The sequence below is a fragment of the Corvus brachyrhynchos genome, unplaced genomic scaffold (assembly GCF_000691975.1).
Source record: "Corvus brachyrhynchos isolate BGI_N302 unplaced genomic scaffold, ASM69197v1 scaffold6, whole genome shotgun sequence".
Lineage (NCBI taxonomy): Eukaryota > Metazoa > Chordata > Aves > Passeriformes > Corvidae > Corvus > Corvus brachyrhynchos.
The window spans coordinates 93,805-116,313 of record NW_008238632.1 but is presented as its reverse complement, the minus strand read 5'-3'; the positions used below and the strand labels follow the sequence as shown (position 1 = coordinate 116,313).

General features: G+C 35.6%; 1 protein-coding gene across 1 annotated transcript in view; it reads left to right on the top strand.

The window, feature by feature from the left end:
* The window catches only part of ADGB (androglobin), an 89,731-nt gene that overhangs the window by 6,754 nt on the left and 60,468 nt on the right, over nucleotides 1-22,509 (top strand). Inside the window, exons 4-10 of the mRNA XM_017737275.1 lie at nucleotides 726-914; nucleotides 3,492-3,631; nucleotides 5,208-5,294; nucleotides 6,890-7,101; nucleotides 16,750-16,844; nucleotides 19,181-19,355; nucleotides 20,099-20,189. Coding sequence (XP_017592764.1) covers nucleotides 726-914; nucleotides 3,492-3,631; nucleotides 5,208-5,294; nucleotides 6,890-7,101; nucleotides 16,750-16,844; nucleotides 19,181-19,355; nucleotides 20,099-20,189 — 989 coding nt within the window. The remainder of the gene's footprint in view (nucleotides 1-725; nucleotides 915-3,491; nucleotides 3,632-5,207; nucleotides 5,295-6,889; nucleotides 7,102-16,749; nucleotides 16,845-19,180; nucleotides 19,356-20,098; nucleotides 20,190-22,509) is intronic.

Here is a 22,509-nt window from a genome sequence, read left to right as displayed (position 1 = left end):
TCTTTTTGGTAAAGACACGTTTTCTATTTACTTATGCTCTTCTTGAGACTTACTTACTTGGTGAAAAACATGTCTTTGTTTGTAGTCACATACCTTTGTCCTAATCATAAAAATCTCCTTCCAACTCATGTCCAACCTTTGCCTTCTCAGGTACTCAGCAATCACTGGTTCAGCAAAACATCTTTTATTCTATATCAAAACTTGTTTTCATTTCTACCTCATCCCTAGCTTCTACATTCACAGACCTTTCTGCCAAGCCTACATACCTTACCAAACTTTCATCCTCCCCAACATAAGTACTTTTAATAATTTAGGATTTCGTTTACCTAGCACAAATACTGACTATTAAAGGGAATACTGATTTTTAGCAGCTGGCTTTTAATAAGCAATTAAACAAGTGACAGCTCACAAGTCTGTAACATAATTTATTTTAAGATCATGTTTCCTCATTTGTCTTTGTTAAATGGTAAATACCTTTATTAATAATGTGCCTTTACTTAGTTTCATAAAGTCTTGTGTTATTTTTGATAGGTATTGTAATGATTTTAAGAGAAGTTGTAACTGTGAAATTAATTTTTCTGTTAATCCATTGGTATATTTTTGTGTCACTTTTTTATTTACAACAAGATCTGTTTAATTCTTTGATCATTATAATATAACTTGACTTTTTTTTTCAAAAATATGTTGCTTGTAAAGAATCTTTTTCTATTTTTTACTTGTTTTAGCTGATGAGATGGATTGTAAGTGAAATTTATGCTGTCTGGAGGATATATAATGAAAATTCCTTAAATAGTGAAACATCCACACTTGTTTGGAAACCTTGGCAACACATTTATGCCTTATGTAAAGCTACCCAGGAACACATACCACTGTACAATAAATTTGGAAAATATGTATTGAAACTTTATTGGATGGTGAGTAGTTTCCTCCAAAATGTATAAATTTGATGCAGCTAGCATGGCGAATTTTAATGGTTAGTGGGCACATATTTTATTATTGAAAATACGTAGATCTGTAGGAGTAGAAATATTGACAAATTGTTGATGCTTGTTAATTAAAATGCCTCTTACAGTTCATGTGATTTTCTTACAACTTACAGCTTGATAAAAGTGTTATTACTCGCAAAGACAATATTTTATTTTTGTAGTTTTGTAAGATTGACACAAATGCTTAGTAGAGTCAGGCATGTGGCCCACATCTCTGGTGTATTAGGCTGAAAAATTTTTATTTTGATGTTTAAGTAATTCAGTTGGCTGACTTTACAGGGCTATTTGTATCTAAGTGTATTTAAAGATAACTAGAAGCTTCCAGTGTGAGGACCATTTTCTGCAGATGTACTGGTAATACTAAAACATCCCAAGGATTTCTAAAGATAACGAACAATAACTTCTTAACACATTTGGCAGTCAACAGGGAACACTTAATTGCATATTGAACCTCATTTTAATAAAGAAATAATGACATATAAAGGAACTGACATATGAAAGTTGTCTGTGTTGTTTATTTCAGTTACATTTTTCTTTTGGAAACAGAAAATGTCACAACACACTAAGACCTATTACTAACCCTATTAAAATTCCAGTTGCTCAAAGTTGAAAATATTTTTGAGACAGTCAGTTGGAAACAAAAACTTGAGAGTGACCTTCCCTAAAAGGGGAACACTTTTACATGTCTGTGCTTTCCTCATCTCTTACTACTGCCTCCACATATGAAATAACTTATATTCATGTAGAAATGAGTTGCATGAGTTTGAGAAGGCATAAATTGTGTTGCCCAAATTCCTCAGCAGAGGACATTATTCTCTGTGTGAATTTAATGCTGTAGATGTTATGTTGTCATGTGGTAAAAGACTACATTTTAAAGCATGTACATGAGTTACCAGGGTGTTTCATTTTCTTTGTCACTTTTGTGGATTTCTTTGGTTTGGGCCTGTGTATTTATTCAATTTTCTTTTCCTCTGGTTGTACAGATGTATTTTACAGACAGAAAATCAGGGAAAAAAGAGATTCACATGTTGGAAGATTAAAGAAAATGTGCAAATGAGGAAAGACAAATATCAGTAGAGATAGAGGAGAAAGATTTCACAGGAGAAAATAGAATGTTAAATGAAAAAGGGGGCAAAAGATGGAATAAAAATGAACTGATTTCATTAATATTCTGCATTGAGTCCTGAAGGGATTGTTGTGCACGACAGCAAACCTATGAATGATATTTTTTTTCACATAATTGGCACAACATATGAATTCTACCCCACATTCTACTTCCACTTTGCATTCCTGAGGTTTATTGAATTTTTTTTCTGTAGTTATATTTTTCTAGCCTTTTTCTATCCATGGACCTGCCCCACATTCTTTTTAATTTCTTTGGTTCCTTCTCCTTTACTTATCAATTTGTACTGTTCTCCCTATTAAACTTGAGGAATTTTTGGAAGAGGAGATGAATATGTGATCATTTCACTGACTAGGTCCTTTTCAAATTTGGGAAGTCTTACATATTTTGCTTTGGTTGTCACAAAATAGTTCTTAACCTAAAAAACAGTAGCTTCTTTTATGCTTTTTGCATATCTTTGCCCTCTGGCCTAAGTTTGCTTTCTCCTGAGACCTATAGAACTCAAAGAGTTAATCAGCTGTCATTTCAGCTTTAATCCATAGTCTAGTTGCAAGTAGAGAACAGTAATTTTGCACTGTCTGATAACACAGGGTGAGTACTTTAGTGATTTGGTCATTCTTCATCATTTTGTAGGTGAATTAACAGAAGTACTTGCTATTGGCCCACCAATTCTCTATTATATCTTCATCACTGTACAGAGACTTTAATTTGGACATTATTATTTTGTGGAATACTAGCTCAGTTTACTAATGAAATATCTGGTATTGGAGATATCAGTACTTTGTCTTACCTGTTTGTTTCTCATCCTGGAAATACAGATTTTTTTTTTTTTTTTTTTTTTAACATTTGATCATTTTGTGTTGTTTTGTATAGTATTTTATAAAATACTATTGTAATGTTTAACAGGAGACTACCTGCAGTCAACATCCCCACATAGTTTTTGGGAAGCAAGGGGCCAGCTTATATCACAAGTATTTTGCGGACTAAGACCTAAAGAGGCATTTACGAAGCTTCTATCTTGGTTTTAAGCCTTTTTTTTAATCATTACTGTTTCTCAGGCATCTGTCATGGCAGCTGAAGAAACAGGAATGCATGCACATGATGTATTACACATATGAGATTAAATATATTTGGAAATAGCTGCAATTAGATTATTCTCTGAAATAAATAAGTCAGAGCAGTAATAAAATGCTATGAATACTGTTTCCATGCTTTTCATGTATTATGTGAGAACTTTTTTTGAAGCCATCTGTGATGTAAATAAAAATACAATAGAATTGGGTTCTTGGGAAAGCATTAAAAGTTCTCTTACATACTGTTCACTTGCCAGGCCACAAACTAATTTTTTTCTTTCTGCTTTCCTCCCCCTTCCCTTGTCACAGGGGTGCTGGAGAAAGATCACTGTGGACGACACTATGCCTTTCAATGAAGAGGAGAATTTGTTATTACCAGCTACAGCCTGCCAAAATGAACTTTGGCCAATGTTGCTGTCCAAAGCTATCATTAAATTAGCAAATACTAGGTATGTTTTGTCATCTCACTTTTGGTTTGTTTTGTGAAGTCATGTGGAAATAGCAAAAAGTGGATTTAGTTGTCACTGTTGTACCAAGAAACGGCCAGAATCACGACACAAGTCCAAGGAGAAAATGGAATTCCTTTATTAAATACAAGCTAGGTTTATATACCTTTGTACATAAGAGAGCATATGATTGGTCGCTTGACCAGCCACCCCTTAGAGGGATTGGCTGAGGTTCTCTAACACCCATTCAAAATATTTTTTCCCAGAGTACCAAAACAAGGCTGGAAAACAAACCCAGGTGCAGAGATAGAGAATTAGTTTACAAAACTGTCTTTCACTGTTTCTCAGCTAAAGCATGAGAAAGAAAAACTTCACAAAATGCTTCAGCAGCTGGAAAATTCCTCTTTTAGCATTCACATTTAGTATACATGGGAAATATATTTTGCTAAAAATTTTATAATGACAATTATGCACTTTTAAAAGCTGGCACTGTAAATCACTAAAACAAAATCCTCTGTAGCTACAGAAGGTGCAGTTTCCTTTTTAGATGTGTTTGTAAATTTATGCACCAAAAACTTGCAAAGAAACTGGAGTATTCTCATTATTTGCTTTATTTGTTTGACATTATTCCTAAAAACTTCACGTGTGGCTTTCTGCCAAACAGAAGCGTCCGTGAACTCTTAATGAAGTTGTAATTGTCAGCTTTGACCAGTATTGACTCAACCAATATTGAAAACAGAGTTTTGTGAGCTGCTTTTGATGCCTGTGCTGCAGTTGTGATGTTGTGTACAGTGATCTACGTCCCTAGAACTGACTGGAAAAGTATGATGCAGTGACTGACTATTATGGCTACAAGTTCCTATGAAATGAGCAATGAAATCCAAGAGTTTAAATGAATAAGCTTGAGAAAATAATTCAAAACAATCATTCTTCCCTGTTCTGGTCCTATCAAGTTACGTTTGTCAGAAGAGTCATCTAAAGTATGTCTACACAGGCTAGGGAGTTGCCTAGAGCTGCCTGTTAGGAAACTGTTTGCAGGAATGTGATTGAAATACTTCATTTCTCCAGAGCACAAGGGTTAGTCAGGCAAGTGCTCACGTCTTTAGCCTTGGTCCTCCCAGGAAACCTCTCCAGAGAGTAGTAGAGCGTCAGTTTGAAACAGTGAAGTGCTAGAGTGGAAGTAGAACCAGATTGTTCAGAATAACCTGGGAGTTAGAGAAGCTGCTTAGGAAATGGAAGTCGTAGAATCATAACCCTGTTTTAGTGCAAGGAATTTCAAACCCACATCTCCCACCCTGCAACTGTGTGGATGTATACATAGTAGGCTTGCTAACAATTTTGAAAAAAAAGCCATTGTATGAGAGGGAACACTAAAATAATGGACCTGATGCAAAGGTATTGATGTTGTGGGGGAGTAGTCAGCAGTAGTTTGGAAAAACTCCTAAAACTGCAAGTAATGACTTGTTTTTCATCAGGCTATTCTGTGTATGGTCTTATTCTCACAGACAGCAATGTAGACTACAGAGTTTACTGTAGCTGGTTACATTACAATTGTAAAATGTCTGCTTTTTTCTTATAGTATACATGAAACTGGAAAAAGAGAGGTGGAGGAATTTACAGTTCTACATACACTGACTGGATGGATACCAGAAGTTATTCCTCTCCAGTAAGTTCTTTTATTAAACAATTTATGTGCTAATTGTTTAATATTTAATTCTTTAAGGCAGTATGAAAAATAAAGCTAAGCCCTAGAAGTCCTTCACCATCAGTTTTGGAAAGTGAATGGTTTATAATTCAGGCACTTGGGAAATGTACCTTTGAGAAATGCAATTTCATTGAGTTTTTCTTTGTCGGTCATACAATTTCTTGTAAAGCTATTTATCATGTATACTGATGCCTATTCCTTATAAAATTAATTTAACTAACGTTAAACAGTTTGATGAAAATAAGGTTAGAGAAATCTATGTTTCATTTAGTATGCAGTTACAAAATGTCTGCCAATAATAATAACTTTATATCTGAATGTACCATAGAAAGTATATGTCATGAATTTGGAAGTAATCAATGTCAGCTTTAAATTGTAATTGTTGGTAGACTTTTAGTTTGAACCAAAAATAGTAATTCCTACCTACAATAACATTTTTCTTGTTTCCTGTGAGTTTTATGCTCATTTTGTATTTTTAAAGAAAGACATTCTGACTTTTCAGCTTGACATTCTTTTTACTAAATGAATTACCAGGATACTGACACTAAATATTTAGACTTTTTCTTTTGAATTACACCTTTTTGCCTTTTGATATATACATTTAAATGAGCATAGAGATAACAAATAGTATTGGTTTATGTATAATTTACTTATATATAATTGTTTATTTATAACCATATTTCACTATTAAATAATTTCAGTCAAAGAATATTTTATTCCATTTTTCAGTAATTTTTATATCTCAAGCATGCTTGCAATTTAGGTTTTTGATATATTTGTGTCCTACAGTAGTGTGTATGTAACTTATGGACTTAAAAATCTAAGTAACCTAAATTTTATTTCTTTCTGTAGTTAGTTGTACAACTGCAACAGCAAAAACAGTATTCACTTACTGCAAATATATCTTGAAATATGAAAACATGAATACCATAGAGTCTTTGGAATAGTAGTATAAGATGACTTTAGCTCACTTTACAGTCACTTATTTTATTAAAAAAAAAAAAGTTGAATGCAGTTAGCTTGCATGAAACTTATGCATGACCCTGTTTGGGATTACTTCTGGAATCACTGAGTTTCTGTGAAAAACCAACATGACTGCAACTATTATGTCATATCAAAAAGCTGTTTTTTCTGGTAGAATCAGTGGAAGTAGCATGCAATTGTCTGTGCTGAACATTTAGGAAAGCCCAGTTTGGAAGTACCTTTGAGAAGCTTTTTAATATACAGAGCTAGAATCACTGTGTTATATGGTGTAGTGGTAAAGTTGTCTGTGAGTTTCTCTGCCACATCTTGAATCTGCTAAAAATCTCGAGAAAGGATGCTTTACTTACATGCATCTCTAACCACCATCTCTTTTTTAATGGGTCTTTCCATAATCTGTCTCAACAAATATCTGTGATACAGAGTGTGTTCTATGTTACTAAAATAACCCAGTAGAGTATTTTAGAATTGGACTGTCAGTTGTGGTATAGTGCGGTCTAGATGAAAATCACACTTTCTTTTCTTATTGGAAATATCCCTGCCATTGACATATACATTTCTGTTTTCTCTTAAAGACCTGAATACTTGGACAAAGTTTGGGGCTTTTTGAAAGAGATTGTGCCAGAATTCAAGTTGCCAGAGAAGAAGGCTCCAGAGCCTGAGATTACTCAGGATGATACAAAACCTGAAGAGACCAAAGACTCAGAGTTAAAAAATGATGTCTCATCTATGAATAAGCTGCCAGATACAATTGAGAAAGCAGAGACAGCCACTAACGTTAGCAAAGGTCTGTAATTTTAGGCAGTGTTATCTTTGTATGCCAGGCATAAATAAGGCTAGCGTAATTTCTGTTTCAAATAAGTATATTTTACATATATTGTCACATGCAACTCTGTGGGTTTGTTGTTTCAGTGAACATGTTGCAATAATGTAAGTTCAAAATACTTTTGTTTTAGCTATAGATCTCATTAGAAGAAGTGCTAGACTTTTATTTTATAAAAATAGCTTCACTTTATGGCAGAGACTTTTTCAGCTCCATGTCACAGCCATTTCTATAAAGACTAGTTCCTTGCAGAGAGATAACAATCAGAGAGGTTACAGTTTCTCCAAAGGCAACACTGCTCTGACCATCAATTAATTAAACATTTCATTATGGATGCTGTAAAGTGTGATTACCTACGGAGTTCTGACAAATACAGTTCTAACGTCTACCTGTATTTTTATTTATTGCAACTTTTCTTTTATGCTACTAGGTATGGGCAAAAATTTTCTTCAAGAGCTGCTAATCCTATTTACATTTATATGAAAAAAACTTAGATTTAGAAACTTGTTTGTTCCAGTATATTATTCTTCATTGTTTTTATTTGAGACTGAGTTTTCTTAGTTGCTGTTTTTAACTTGGAGGCATGGGTGCAATTTCACAGCACTTCTCATGCCTTTGTAGAGTACAAATCATATGCTAAAATGTCTATTTCTTCCTAGATTTTCAGAAAAACCTCTGACTTCCTTACTTTGAATCCCAAATATTATGTCCCAATGTAAAAAGTATAAAAGTCTTAGAAATTACCTGGCTGAGGTAGTATTCTCTCTTCTTAGGAAATCCTGCTATAATTTTGACCCGCCTATCAGTGTGGTAGCTATTTCAGAGTTTGGAATGGACATGCCACTGGGAACAGCACTGTCATTCATCCAAGAGGGTGTTGTAAATTTTTTTCCAGAAAACTAAGTAAATTTTATCCTGCCTAAGACTTAAAAATTCTATTAGTAACTGAAATGGCTAAGAATCAGGGAACTGTTGTGTCATGATACAGCTCTGTAATCTCTAACTCTGAGCCTAAAAGCTTTGTTCAGATGCTCTGTTAATGTTAGGGATTGTTTGGATGACATGAAGCCATCCACGTCACTGTGAGAGTAAAGGACCTGGGGGTCCTGGTGGACAACAAGCTGCCCCTTAGCCAGCAGTGTGCCCTGGGGGCCAAGAAGCCCAATAGAATCCTGGAATACATTAGGAAAACCATTGCCATCAGGTCGAGGCAGCTGATCCTGCCCCTTTACTCAGCCTGCATCTGGAATGCTGCATCCAGGCCTGGGTTCTTCAGCACGTTAGAGAGGTGGAGCTCCTGAGTGGATCCAACAGAGGGCAATGAAGATGATTGGGAAGCTGGAGAATCTCTCCTGAGGAAAGGCTGAGGAAGCTGGGCCTGTTCAGATTTGAGAAGAGACAAATGAGAGGGGACCTCATCAATGTGTATAAGTATCTAAAAGCTGGATTCCAAGAAGATGAAACCAGGCTCTGCTCCGTGGTGCCGAGAAACAGTACAAGAGGCAATGGGCAGAAACTGGTGCACAGGAAGCGCCACCTGAACATGAGGAAGAACTTCACTGTCTGAGTGACCAAGCACTGGAACGGATTGCCTGGAGAAGTTGTAGATTCTCCCTCACTGGGAATGACTAAACTGGAGATATTCAAGAGCTGTCTGGATGCAATCCTGTGCTATGTGCTCTAGTATGACCCTGGTGGAGCAGAGATGTTGGACCAGATGACCCACTGCAGTCCCTTTCAGCCTGAACCATTCTGTGATTCTGTGAAGCTGTGTGGTGAAGTTGACACAAAGGAAGGAATGAATGCCATCCAAATGGACTTGGACAAACTTGAGAACTGGGCCCATGAGAATCTAATGAGTGAATCTAATCTAATCAAAAAGTCCAAGTGCAAGGTGCTGCACCTGCACTGGGCATGAATACAGACTGGAAGAAGAACTGAGAGCAGCCCTGTGGAGAAGGACTTGCGGGATCTGTTGGATGAGAGGAAGGACATGAGCCAACAGTGTGTACTCACAGCCCAGAAAGGCAATTGTATCCTAGGCTGCATCAAAAGCAGTGTGGCCAGCAGGATGAGGAAGGTGAGTGTCCCCCCGTACTCTGCTCTTTTGAGACACCAACCTGAAGTGCAGCATCCAGCTCTGGGGTCCCCAGCATAAGAAAGACATGGACATGTTGGAATGAGTCCAGGGGAGGGCCACTAAGATGATCAGAGGGCTGGAGAACCTTTCTTGTGAAGGCAGGCTGAGAAAGTTGGGATTGTCCAGCCTAGAGAAGAGAAGGCTTCAGGGGAACTATGCAGCACTTTTCAGTACCTAAAGAGAGCCTACCAGAGAGCTGGAGAGGAACTTTTTATAAGGGCATGTAGTGACAGAACAAGAGTGAATGGCTTTAAAATGACAGAGGGCAGGTTTAGATTGAATATTAGAAAGAAATTCTTATCAAGGATAGTGAGCTCCTGATACACGTTCCCCAAAGAAGTTCTGGTTGCCCAGTCCCTGGAAGTGGTCAAGGCCAGGATGGGACTTTGAGCAACCTGGTCTAATGGAAGGTGTCTCTGCCTGCAGCAGAGGGGTTGGAGCTAGATGATCTTTAAGATCCTTTCCAACCCAAACCATTCTATGGTTTGTTTTTTTTTTTGCATTAAGAAGTACTTTCCTGTAGCCTAAATTCTAAGGCTTCAAAGAATGTGGGAGACTTTCTACTTCTATGTCCATTGGGAATCTATGCATCATCTGTGTTAATTTTTTCTTGTAATTATTGATGCATGAGAGGAAGGAGATAAAGAAAATATTTGGCACAGTGCCAGAAATACAGTGACTTCTTATATTGTAATAAGGACATAAAAGTTGTGCAATAACTAAAAGGTGGGACCGAAGCCTTCCTGGCTCCTTCTCAGTAAATCTGCATTTACATCCCAAGAATTATGTTTTATTTTTATTTCTTTTAATTAAATTACATTAGTTTTTTATTGTATCTCAACTCTCAACTTCAAAGACTTTGTGGTTGCTTGTTTTTAAAATTTATCTAAAATCTTATTAAAGCATTTTCACTGTATGACATTTGATGAGTGGAAGTTTTTATCTGAAAAAGAAAAATATTTAATCTTTATTTTGCTTAATAGAAAAAGCAGAGCAGAAAGGAGTAGGAAAGAAAAAAAAAGGAGAGAAAGAAAAAAGAAAGGTAGCGCTTCAGTCTCCAGAAAAGTTGGCAAAAGCCCAAGACCTTCAGGACTTAACTGAAAGTAAGTCCTATTGTTTTGAAGCTAAACATACAGACAGGAGATATATGTGAAGCAAAGGGCTTTGCTTTAATTTGGTGTTGAACTTAACTGGGGGGAGATTATATTTACTCTTTTTTATTTTCTTTAAATTGTAGTTATTTATAGCTCACAGTACACACTGAAGTCATTCTAACCTAAGAAAATCTGCTACATAGATTAAGAATAGTATATTGCAGTACTTTGCTTTAGTGGTAAACTGGCTTGCAGTTGTTCCATATTTAAGAAACAACAACCCTTCCTCTTTAGTAATTTATTTGTTCAATATCCACTTTAGACAGTAAATCGCAATTGGGAAAAGCAAGAATGCTTCTTTGTCAAAGGGCAGGGGAGCTGGGGGGACAGAAATATTCGTTAGAATTCACTCCATGATGTAAATCCTTATTTTTTTTATCTTTGTCCGGGAAATACAGAGTGATGAATTTAATTCCTGTATTGATATATTCATAATAGCATAAAAATTAGGTAATTTCTTGCTTTTATATGTAATGTTTAAAAAAAAACCTCAACAAAATACATTTTAAATAAACCACAAGTAAATACTAATCAGACAACTAAGCAATCAATTGAGATATTTCATATTTACTAGCATAAACTATAGAAGATCTTCAAAAATTTACAATAAGCTGATATGCTCTTGGCTTTGCTTATATTTGCATACATGTGGCATTTCCATGTGACTAGCAGCAAAAAACAATTATTAACTGGAAAAATTTGCAGTTGCAAATCAATAGGTGAGAACAGGTAGAATGTCTTTCTTTAGGGAAATAACTGCAAAGTAAAAATTATATAACAAGAATGAAATTTACTACATAAATGGGATTCTTGCTTCTTGATTTGAATCCTGATTAAAATTGGTGATTTAAATAATTTTCAACTACAGGAAACCAAGATTATGGTTTGCCATCAGCAAATATATTTATTTAAATTCCTACCTTACATACCACTAAATGACTTAAACAGCAATAAAATTTAAAATATATTGCAGGAATGTACTTTTCTTTAGTGTAGTAGGTGTGGAATAGGAAATAAGGTGTTTCATGTGAATATAAGTGATGCGACTAACTAGTACTCAAGCATGTTATGGGGAAAAGAAAGCAAAGGTGAAGCAAAAGGATCCAAGAGATGTATTCTAGAAATTGTGCAAAATGAGTGAAAGAACACTAAAAACAAAGAGGCAGTGCTTCCATGTGAAAAATGACATGATATTTAGGTCTTTATTCTGCCATTTAAAGCACAGTTTATGCTTTAGGACAGTTAATGTCCTGTGAAGAGGTTATTTAGAAAGATAAATAATTCAGGGCTCAAGTACAATGGTCAGAGAACTCATTAGTCCTAAATTTGAACCAGAAAAGACATTTGGAAAAGAGTAAGAGGTAGGTATCTCTACAGTAACAGCAAATTTAAGATTATTAGACTGCAAGGAAAAGAAAATAAGGAATTGCAGTTTGAAATAATACTGAATTACAATGCATATTTGTTGTGAGATTGTAGCCAAAAGAGGGAAATCTTGTAGGCTTTATGAGACACGGGGTCTGCCGAGTGGCCCAGGACACTGTTGTGCATAAAGTAAGATCTGAAACTAGGTCTTGGTTCAAAGTCAGAGCCAGAGGCAGTAGTTGTAAAATGTTCCTGTCTTGTTCTGGGGAATTCTGTAAGAGTGACTTTATTTAATGCAGCAACTTTTTTCTTTTTCATTTTCATTTTAAGTGACTTCAAAATGGTTTAATTCCCAGAATGATAAAAGTGCTCATTTCCCTGCTGCAAGCTTTTGCTCTACCAATTAACTGTTGACTTCAACGAAATTTTTCTTCTTTCTGATAAATATGGACTATTTCTAAAGAGATACTTAACTACTCCAGATACTGTTTATATTTGACTTTTGAAATGGCAAAATCTTCTGTATTCATTGCATTGTATATTCATGACCTTGTTTAGTTTCATACACATTGACATACCAAGTTACTTCTAAATACTTGGAAACTTCTCTTACAGGCTTTTGATTTAGTGTGTGCTATAATGTTGTGGTGAGTTGATACTGTCTGGCAGCTAAGACCCCACCCATCCACATGCTCACTCCCCACAGTGGGATGGGGCAGAGAATGAGAACTGAACCCTTTGCCCACCCCCAGAATACTTGGAGTGAGAAACAGAAGATTTAATGGTGTGTGAGCTCTGCTCTGCAGTTGCTGACATACTGGTGTGTTATCAACAGTGGTTTTGGTCACATATCTCAAACAGGACCACACAGGCTGCCCTGATGAAAGCTCATTCCCAGCCAGATCCAGTACAAACATATGCAGTTCTGAATCACTTGCACTCTCAGACCAATGCCTGCTGCACCCCACAAAAGCAGTATGAGTTGCAGGATCATTGAAGTATTGAACTTCTTTCTCTATTTATCCAGTTTCGTGGATCCAGCTGAATAAGAAGCCCTTGACATGGTCAGTCCGAACTCTTCCTGAGATCAACCAACTCTTTGGTCCTTTGGCTTATCAGTCAGCCAGTTTTTGGGAAGTCTTTGCAGACAATTCATATGTTCCTACTGACCCATTTTAGCATACCATCTGTGCTTTTCCACTCACCAGCTTCTTCTTCTAGTAACTAACCTTTCATACTTAGGGAGTTGCCTTGTTTTATGTACAGCTTTTACAATGATGAGATGAGATGAGATGAGATACTTAGTCGCCTTGTTCCTGTAACGTATCACCACTTTGCTTTTATTTAGGTTTCCAAACTACCGAGTCTTAATTTTTGAACTGCTGGAAAGGGAATACTATTCCATTTGAAAGGGCATTACCTAGGAATTTGGGAGTTTGTTCTACAAACCAACCATGTATTTTTATAATCACATTCTGCCTTGATACCAGCTTTGTAATTAAAGATATTTTCTATGTCACAGAAGTGTTGAGAGATTATTATTATTATTATTATTATGCTATGAAGTTTTTGAAATCAAACAAGTAGATCTGTAATTTTATCATCAGAGTCAATGAGATGTCACACAACTGTAAAGTTCTTATGATTTTTCTTTTACCTATTCAAGAGTTTTCACTTACAAGATGGATTGAAGCCTAATACCAGAGTATTTTGTTTTTTCAAGTGCATTTCATGATTCTGTGATATTTATGTCAATTCTGATTCTGCAATATTTCTGTCAATTCTGAAAAGCACATAGGTTATTCTTCTGAAGACTAAAAAAATACCTTCCAATAGGCAAAGCTAATCCATGCCTAACACAACAGCAAAAGTTAACATCTGAGCTGCACACCCCAAGATCAGTTATTGAAAGCCAACTGATGTGTTTTCACAGAATGGTTTGGGTTGGAAGAGACCTTAAAGATTGTCTAGTTCCAACCCCTCTGCCATGGGCAGGGATATCTTCCACTAGGACCAGATTACTCAGAGCCCCATGCAATCTGGCCTGGAACACATCCAGGGATGGGGCATCCAAAGCTTCTCTGAGCAACCTGTTCTGGTGCTTCAATCACCTCACAGTAAGCCAGGCCTCTTTCAGAGGGGTCAGTTAAAACAATTGCCCTTTGTTCTATCACTCCATGGCCTGAAGAATCTCTTTTCAGCTTTTTTGTAAGCTCCTCTTAGATACTGAAAGACTACTCTAAGATCTCCTTGGACCCTTATATTCTCCAGGCTGATCAATACAAAAATTTTCAGCTCTTCTTCACAGGAGAGCTTCTCCAGCCCTCAGATCATCTTTGTGGCTCTCCTCTGGCCTCATTACTCCTTGGAAAGTTAAACTACACCATCAGCTCTTGTTTGATAAATAAATATTTAAAAGAAACATTAAGAGTGAGAAAATTCTTGTCAAGTCTTCAAAATTTTGATAAACAAATAAAAACAGTTAAGATATATAAAACTAACAATTTTAATTCCTGGCCTTTTAAAGTGGCTGGATATGTATTTTACATGGATTAATTCAAATCTTACTTTCCCTTCTCCAAGGGACTGAAGCATTTGTTTGGGTTGTTTAGTACTTATTCTCTGAAAATGAATTTGCAAAGCTGCAAGTGTGAAATGTAAGTAGTACATGGATTCAGAATTTTCTAACAAAGCACTCCAGAATTCTTATATCCACACTGAAGGATATAAATAATAGGATCTGCTGAATCTGTTTTGTTGTACTGTATATTACAATATTTTTCATCTAATAATACAATTTTATCAAGGCTATCAGTCTTAACTAGTTTCCCCAGATGCTGAATTCACATTAATCATCATTACACCTGGTGCCAAATAATTTGCATACATCGTCCTTGTTTTTTGTACAGCGAAAAAAGATCAAATAATATGTAATTTTTAAAGCTACTGGCATGATGTACTAGTATTGTAATAGTTTTAATAAAGTGGATACGATGTGCCTGGTTAATCATTTGCATGCTCTAATAATTTTTTCATTACTGTTTATTGTCTGCCCTGCAGACATTTTATTTCACAACCCATCTGGACTGAGTATGACAGCTTTACATTCCACCTGGTATTTGATTAAATACTTTTATTTGAGAAATACTTCTCACAAGCAGTGACATCACTGTGCCTTGTGGCACATACTGTTCTGTACTGTAAAGTGCAGGACACCATAGCTACTCTTGCTGTGTTTGTAACAGATCAGATATGTCGGTAGAGACTGAGATTAAAGCTAAATTATAGCCTTGCTTTTGAATAATTTGAAACCCACAACTAACACAAGAGCTGTGGTTAACACGGGAATCACAATCACGCGGTGAGAAATATTAAGAATCCATTGGAAAGTACCTCTTACTTACCTTTAGCTTATATTTAGTTGGGTAATTGAATTCCCAGAAGAATATTTAAGATGCAAAGATATTGTACTTCTTTAAGAATAAAATGTTGCATACCCTCTAAATAAATGGATTTTAAGTCTCATAAATCATATTTTCCAGGCATTTGCCTATTTATATGCAGATTGCATTGTTTTATATAATTTCACAGAAAATACCTATTCTTAGTGCAACTTCCAGTTGAATACTTACTAAACATAGGAAGCAATTATCCTATATTTGAGGTGAGGCTGAAGTGAGCAATGACAGACACAGATAATTTTACTGGAATGTTAGATGGGGATAGAATCATAGAATCATTTAGGTTGGAAAAAACCTCTAAGTTCATTGAATCCAGCTGTTAACCTGTACTGCCAAGCCCACCACTAAACCATGTTTCTAAGTGCCACATCTGCACATCTTTTAAATACCTCCAGGGATGGTGGCTCAATCTCTTCCTTGGGCAGCCTGTTCCAATGGTTACCAACTCTTTCTGTGAAGAAATTTGTCCTAAAAAAGCATTCTGTCCTAAAAAAGCACCTGAAAAACAGGTGTCACAGCCTGTGTACTGAAATCCTGTCTCCACATGTTTTCTGAGATGACTAAGGAAAAGTAGAGAGAAATAGATATCTTTCTTTTTCAGATGTCTTTTTGGTAAAACCAGACACCCATATTTCAAGTATTATGTTTTAGACCTTTAATCTCCCTTCACCATGAAAGAAATGACTCTCAGACATCCTTGGCTTCTCTTCATCATTCAGGAATTAGCAATGGCTTCTTTCACAGATAAGAATAGGAGACGATCATATGGTTGTCTAGTGCAACAGATTTCTGGAGTTAACAAAGTGACTGTGCCCCTGTTTTTATTCCTTGCATATAGCAGAATTACAAGCTTCTCTAAGGTATGTGAGATAAGAGCTATGGGGTTGCCCCTTCGTACTTTCTGAGGCAGCCATCATTACCTCCATTTTTTCATCTGCTTGACAGAAGTGAGAGGAGTAACTCTGGTTTACAGGCACTGTATTTCTCAAATTACTTATCTCAGTCTTCATATCCCTTGGCAGCAGTGGCCAGAGGTCTAGCTTTGGATCCTTTTGTTGGCAAGATCAAATTTTGCCTTCAGTGGTGAGAAGCATTTAACTAGTACTGACCAATCAGGATGTTTTTACTTCATCTACATGGATTATGTGTATTGTTTATACTAGTACTGGTTTTAAAATTTGAAGAACAAAAGAGCAATGTTGAAAGCTACCTCTGACTTGTCATATTTTTAAGTTGTATTTTCTGTTACTCATTTGTGTAAAATAAGTAAAATATGCAAAGGCTGTTGATTATTTAAATGAGGTGGTTTTTTCCATCCATGGCTTCTTTTTCAAGTACATTACAATGATCTCTTCTTTTGAATAAAACAGAGTCAGACAAAGAAAAGAGTAATAAAAATAAAGCAGAGAAGGCAGAATAATTTAGTGTGAGGTACAGCTGCAGTTTTTTACTGTTTACCTTGTTCTAAAGTGTTTTAATGTCTTCTTTGTAGAATCTCCCATACCAACCCAGCCAGAAATGGTCGTGTACGCTGGCTGTATACCGCTGAATTTGTTTGAAGAGGATATTTTTTTATTAACAAGAATGGTAAGGTTCTGTGCTCTCAGGACAGGAAAACATTACTTATTTTCTTATCAGAGTGTTTCATTTTGTTGTAACTACGTTGTAACAAAATACAATTAGCTCAGTGAAACAGTCACTAGATGATGGCTATCAGTTGAATTTATATTTTGGTGCTTCTGTATTCTGAACATGTATTTTCCTGCCAAAGCCTGCTGATTTTATTCAGTTTTCCTCCACTTTCCTCAGGATCCCAAAAGCTGGAGTCTCCTGGGAGAGACTAGATGTGGACTAGAAAATGTATCATGATGAGATACTTCTGAATGGAAAGTCTAATTACTTTAGGGGCTACTTGAAAAACATGAATTTTAATTTTTTTAAGACTACAGTTAAGACTCCTCTGATATATATTTTCCAATATGTTGTTTGTTGTTATATAAGAAATAGCATGTTTATATCAATTTCTATCATTAGTGTTTTAACTGGTGAAAGCAGCTGGAAAAAGTGTAGCACTTAATGCAGCTGGGGTAAAAACAACACTTAAATCTTCACTTAGTCACTCACACTCCTCAGAAAGCTTTTTACAATGCAAGAGGTGGCTTTCTTGAGTTGATTATTAATTACGTTTCCTTTTTTTCTACATTTAAATCATATCTATCATTAGATCATTAAATTTTAAGCTGCCTTCTCAGGAAACTGGTAAGCTTCATGGAATAAAGAGATTTCCAGAAATGGTTTGCAGGTGTTATGCTTTAGTGCACTTAATTCTTGCACTATTTTTTTTTTTAATTGTGCTGTGTATTTTATGCAGTTTTGAAGATTACCTTGTTATCTTTGATTTTAATTTATTTTAATTTAAGATCTCATTCAATAGCATAACTTTGCTAATAATAAGTAATACTAGTCATCAAAAAGCAAAGTGGAAGGAGGAACATGGGATTATATCATTCCTGCCACCTAACACCCTGAGTCTCAAACTTGACTACAGTCTGTTGGGATATAGAGATTACTGAAAAAGAGGTATGGCAGACCAAATAGGAGGAGACAGATGAATCTATATGTCTAAACCAGTATTTTAGTAAAGACTTGATAGAAAAATGGAAGTTGACAGAAGTTAAATATAGAAGTGTAGAGGATTTCTTATGGATAAAACCCCCACCATTTTCAAGCTTTATTCAAGGGCTGAGACAAACTACACTAATTGAAATAAAGTTTAGAAAATGGATTAACAGGGATAAGAGTTGTTCCCTAAACTTGGAGAAAATTTTGTCATTGACTGCAGCTGTGCCAGAATTTCCCTCTAGAATTTTTGCAGTATCCCTTTTAACTTTGCTTTCTAGTATGGATTTCCTTGGATTGTTGTGGCTTAAATTTTCTCAAATAAAAAAAAAATCAATATTTGAGTCATACAAGTGTGTAGTGTACTAAACAGCTAAGTTGTCCTTTATGGACTGGTTATCTTCAGAATCTTTTCTAATCTTGGATGTTTTAACTGGCATTTTTAATTTAATTCATTCCCTACTCTTCAAATAACTGACAACCACAACAATATTCTTCTCTCCAGAGTTCTTAAATACAGAACCTCAGGAACATTTTAAAATGAGTAGAAGCATAGAGACTTGCTGATGAGCGTGTTAAAGAAATAACTTATTGTTGATTTATTTAGCATGTAAAAGAAAGTGTGCTTTTAAAATTAAAAGGATGTACAAATCTTGTAACAGAACTTTCAGATGTGATGTTAAGTACTGGACCATTATTATTTTAATGGGAAGAGCACCACTCAATGTTGACATCTAAAATTGCTCTTAAGTCTGTTCCTAAGGGCTTTGGTATACAGGTCAACTAAAGGGTCTTTAATGTGTTTTATGAATTAGCCACCAAATAAAAAACTTAGCTTTAATGATATGTTGGTCCAAAGCAGTACATTATGGAGATTTTACAAGTTATCTAAAAGACCAACTGATTTTAGAATTCTGCCACTTTATAAATTCAGCATGAAGTAAGGACTTTTTCCCTCAGAAAGTATTTTTAAATATGATTACTTGAAAGAAAATGTTGTGCCTATTGCTTTCTTACATATTCATTCTCTTCACTTGTATGTTATGATTATCTAAATAAGTTGAAAGAAGTGATGAATCTATTATGAAAAGTAAAATACATGTAAACACTTTTAAGTATACTTTTTGTGCTGAATATCAGATTCTAATCAGCATGTTTTTGGGTAGTCTTGTCAGGTGAACTATATTCATTTCATTTGTTACAGAAGCTGTTAGATGCCTTTGTGTGCATACTGTTCTTGTTTGTTAGACATATCATGAGAAAGAAGATCTGACCCAGTCAGATTATCCTTTTGTGTTCCATAGGCTGATTCTTCAGAGAAGATGAGGCAATATGGGCTTTCCCATATACACAGCCATCCTGTCCTGATCACTCGAACTAGGTCTTGTCCTCTGGTAGCACCTCCAGAACCACCCCCACTTCCTTCTTGGAAGCTTATCCGTCCGAAAAAGAAAATTGTTGTGACATCTGAACCCCAAGGTTTGTCTACTAAAAACTCCAAAATGAATTTTTAATTACATTTTAATTATTTTAAACATTTTCAGGACCATACTTATTATCTGTTAGCTTAATTTCAATTGAACTCACTTTTGTATTACTTCCTCTTAGCAATATTTCCTACATGCTTTGAGAAGTGTCTCAATTTATGTTGAAAAAAGCATGCTAGTGGAGAAAATGAAGAGGGAATGTTATCAAAGTAACTCAGAAGCTCTCTGATGGAGAGCCATTAAAGCTTCTGAACACCTTTTAAAAATTTAAAGTATGTGACTAGTCCTGCTGCATCAACTCATGGTTTTAGAGTAAATTTTTTTCTAGGATTTGTCTGTACTGCATAATGGAGTTAAATGGATGATACGAGATAGCTTGAGTATGTTGAAAGTGTTACAGGCAGGCTAGCAAAATATGCTGGGATAAGAAATAGAGGAAATTGGCAAAGGCAAAAAGTGCTGCCATAGTTGTTTTGAGCTACCCTGGATAACCTTGCATATAAGTTAGGCACAATTTAATACTTTGCAGGCTGAGGATCAGAGTGTAAAGCATTTATTTTTTCATGATATGTCACCTAGAACCATCCCTCGTTTTTCTGTTCCATTCAAGTGCATGGGATGATACTTGGAAAATTATTTAGGGGTGATGAATCCCCATTGAAATTTATTTCTCAAAGTTAGTAGTATTAAATATTTTTATGAATGTATATATTTAACAAGTTGCTTTTTTCCCAGAGCCTGTGGTAGAGAAATCTGAAGAACATATTGAGATTGCTAGCCTATTTTTGAATTACAAATTGAGTGTTATCACAATACCAACAGACATGTGAGTATATAAGGTAGTTTCAGCATTAGCATTGTGAAAGTGCACTGTGAAAGTGCACTGGCTTATTTTTGCTTGTGTCACAGGCAAAAACTGCTCAGATCATTTCTGAAGCACATCAGGACAAAGCACTCTGTTGATGTGTTGATGTCATGTAATTAATCAGCTATCAGTGAACTGCATTTAGGATCAATATCGGCAATACGACAGCTAAATTACTATATTAGACACAAAAGGTTAATAAACACCTGAAAACTTCTGAACACCTTCCTGTAGCTAATCCCAAGAAGTTCTAATCTGGCACACAGAGGCATACATATGCAATTACCCTCCCCCTCCTGTCACTGAGGTTTACAAACTCCTCCTGTTTTGGGACTGCAGCATATACTTCCTGTTGGAGATGCAAGTCTCTAGGCTTAGCTGTTTCTGCCTACAATCTGCTCATATCTGCACTACTGAGAAAGCTTACCAGGGGGTGGACATGAACACACAGGTCCCCACTTGTCACACCCTGTACGGAGTATGGACAGTTCCCTAGGCAGGTACACACTTGTCAGGGCTTCTGGCATTGGAGAACAGGGAGTGCTGTCAGATGCTTTGCCAGATTCTCTGCCCAGTAGCCCCAAAGACATAGAGTATTCAATAGATCACTTCTGCCAGAAATATGAATATTCTTTGATGTATTTCAAATTTTTCCTCAAACTACTGGTCTTTTTTAATTCTTACACATAACAAGGAAAGAATTGACTAGCCAGTCAGTATTTTCACAGGCATCACATGTTTGATATGGAACACTTAATATTTTTGAATAAAAGAAGCTGTTCTCTGTTTATGATAGAACAAGCCTGAGAACGCAGGTGAAGAAGCTCACGGTCAAAACACAGCTTTGTATAAATGCCTTGTGCTAAAGACTGTTTGGAAGTCCTATAAACCCTTGAAAACCAGAGTCTTTATACAGGGTGTCTTAGAGAACTTTCAGAAATGGGTGTATACATGACTTCTAGTCAATGTGCCATGCTGAGTATAGTACTTGCTCCCTGACAAGAAAAGAAAGATTACCATAAAGTGTATCAGAGCCGTGGGTTTTTTTGCTATGACCCACTGCATAATACATTTCTCTCAGGCTCCAGCTGATGATGTGAACATATGCATTATGATTCAGTAGACAAGTTCTAGAATTATTAATCCTGTCTCTTTTATTCTGACTGAGCTTCTGTCATGAAGCATTGAATGTATCTTATAGCCAGTGTACACCAAAAGGTTTATGTCATTTTGGAGGATACGTCTTTTCTTGAGACTGAGTCCAACAACAGGCTGTAAATTGTTGGAGATTTATGTATTTTCTTAGGGTGTGTGCACCTTTTGTTAAGTACATCTCTAAGTAAACTGACTAAATTACATATGTGGAGGGTTGTGCATTTTGATCATCATAATTGCATGGACTGATAATAAACCAGTTAGGTATTTTTAATTTTTTTTTTTTTTTAACAGCAGCATTTGTCCGTGTAAGAAGTGACCTTGGAATATTCTGGGAATGCAATTGTTTTGATGATACAGTTGCATTTTGATAGTTAAAAGTACTTAAATTACTGTTTGTTTTCAAACAGTAGGAGTAGAAATACATTATAATGTTCTAAGCAATTAACAGGCTATCAAAGGAATGAGAGATTAATAATGAAGATGTTGAAGTATTTGCATGTTAACAGATTTTATATTTTTTTTCATATTTGGTAGATTGCTTCATGGTCAAATTACCCCATTTGGGAAAGGATAGTTTATTTAATGCACTAAGTTTCCATGACAATTAGCTCATTTAATCTTTGTGATTTAATTAACAGGTAGTAGCCAAAAATATATAGCAGGTATTAACATTTCATTAAAGTAATATAACTGTGTAAATAAGATAAGGGACTGAGATACACAGTTGGGACTGAAAGCTTTTTATCTCTTCCTTCTATTCTAATAAAATATTTTGAAACACTCAAAGGCAAGATAATTGTGACTGTTACTGAAAAAGATCTTGATCTTTCATTATCTCAGTCCTTTAAAAGGGGGCTAGATAACACGTCTAGATTTTAATTTGTTATTTATTGCTGTAATAACACAATTACACACTTACGTCTAATTGGCATGTATGCAAAATTGGTTTGATCCTCTTCTTCTAGTTCACTTAACAATCAGAGAGTTACTTATATTTCTGTTAGTTTTTATTTCTACTTCCAGTGAAGTCAGCAACAGAGCTTTCTTTTACTAGAACCAGAATAGGCCTGCACAGGTTTCCTTGGTTATCCTGTATTTTAGCTGTCTGGTAGCTATGGAGACC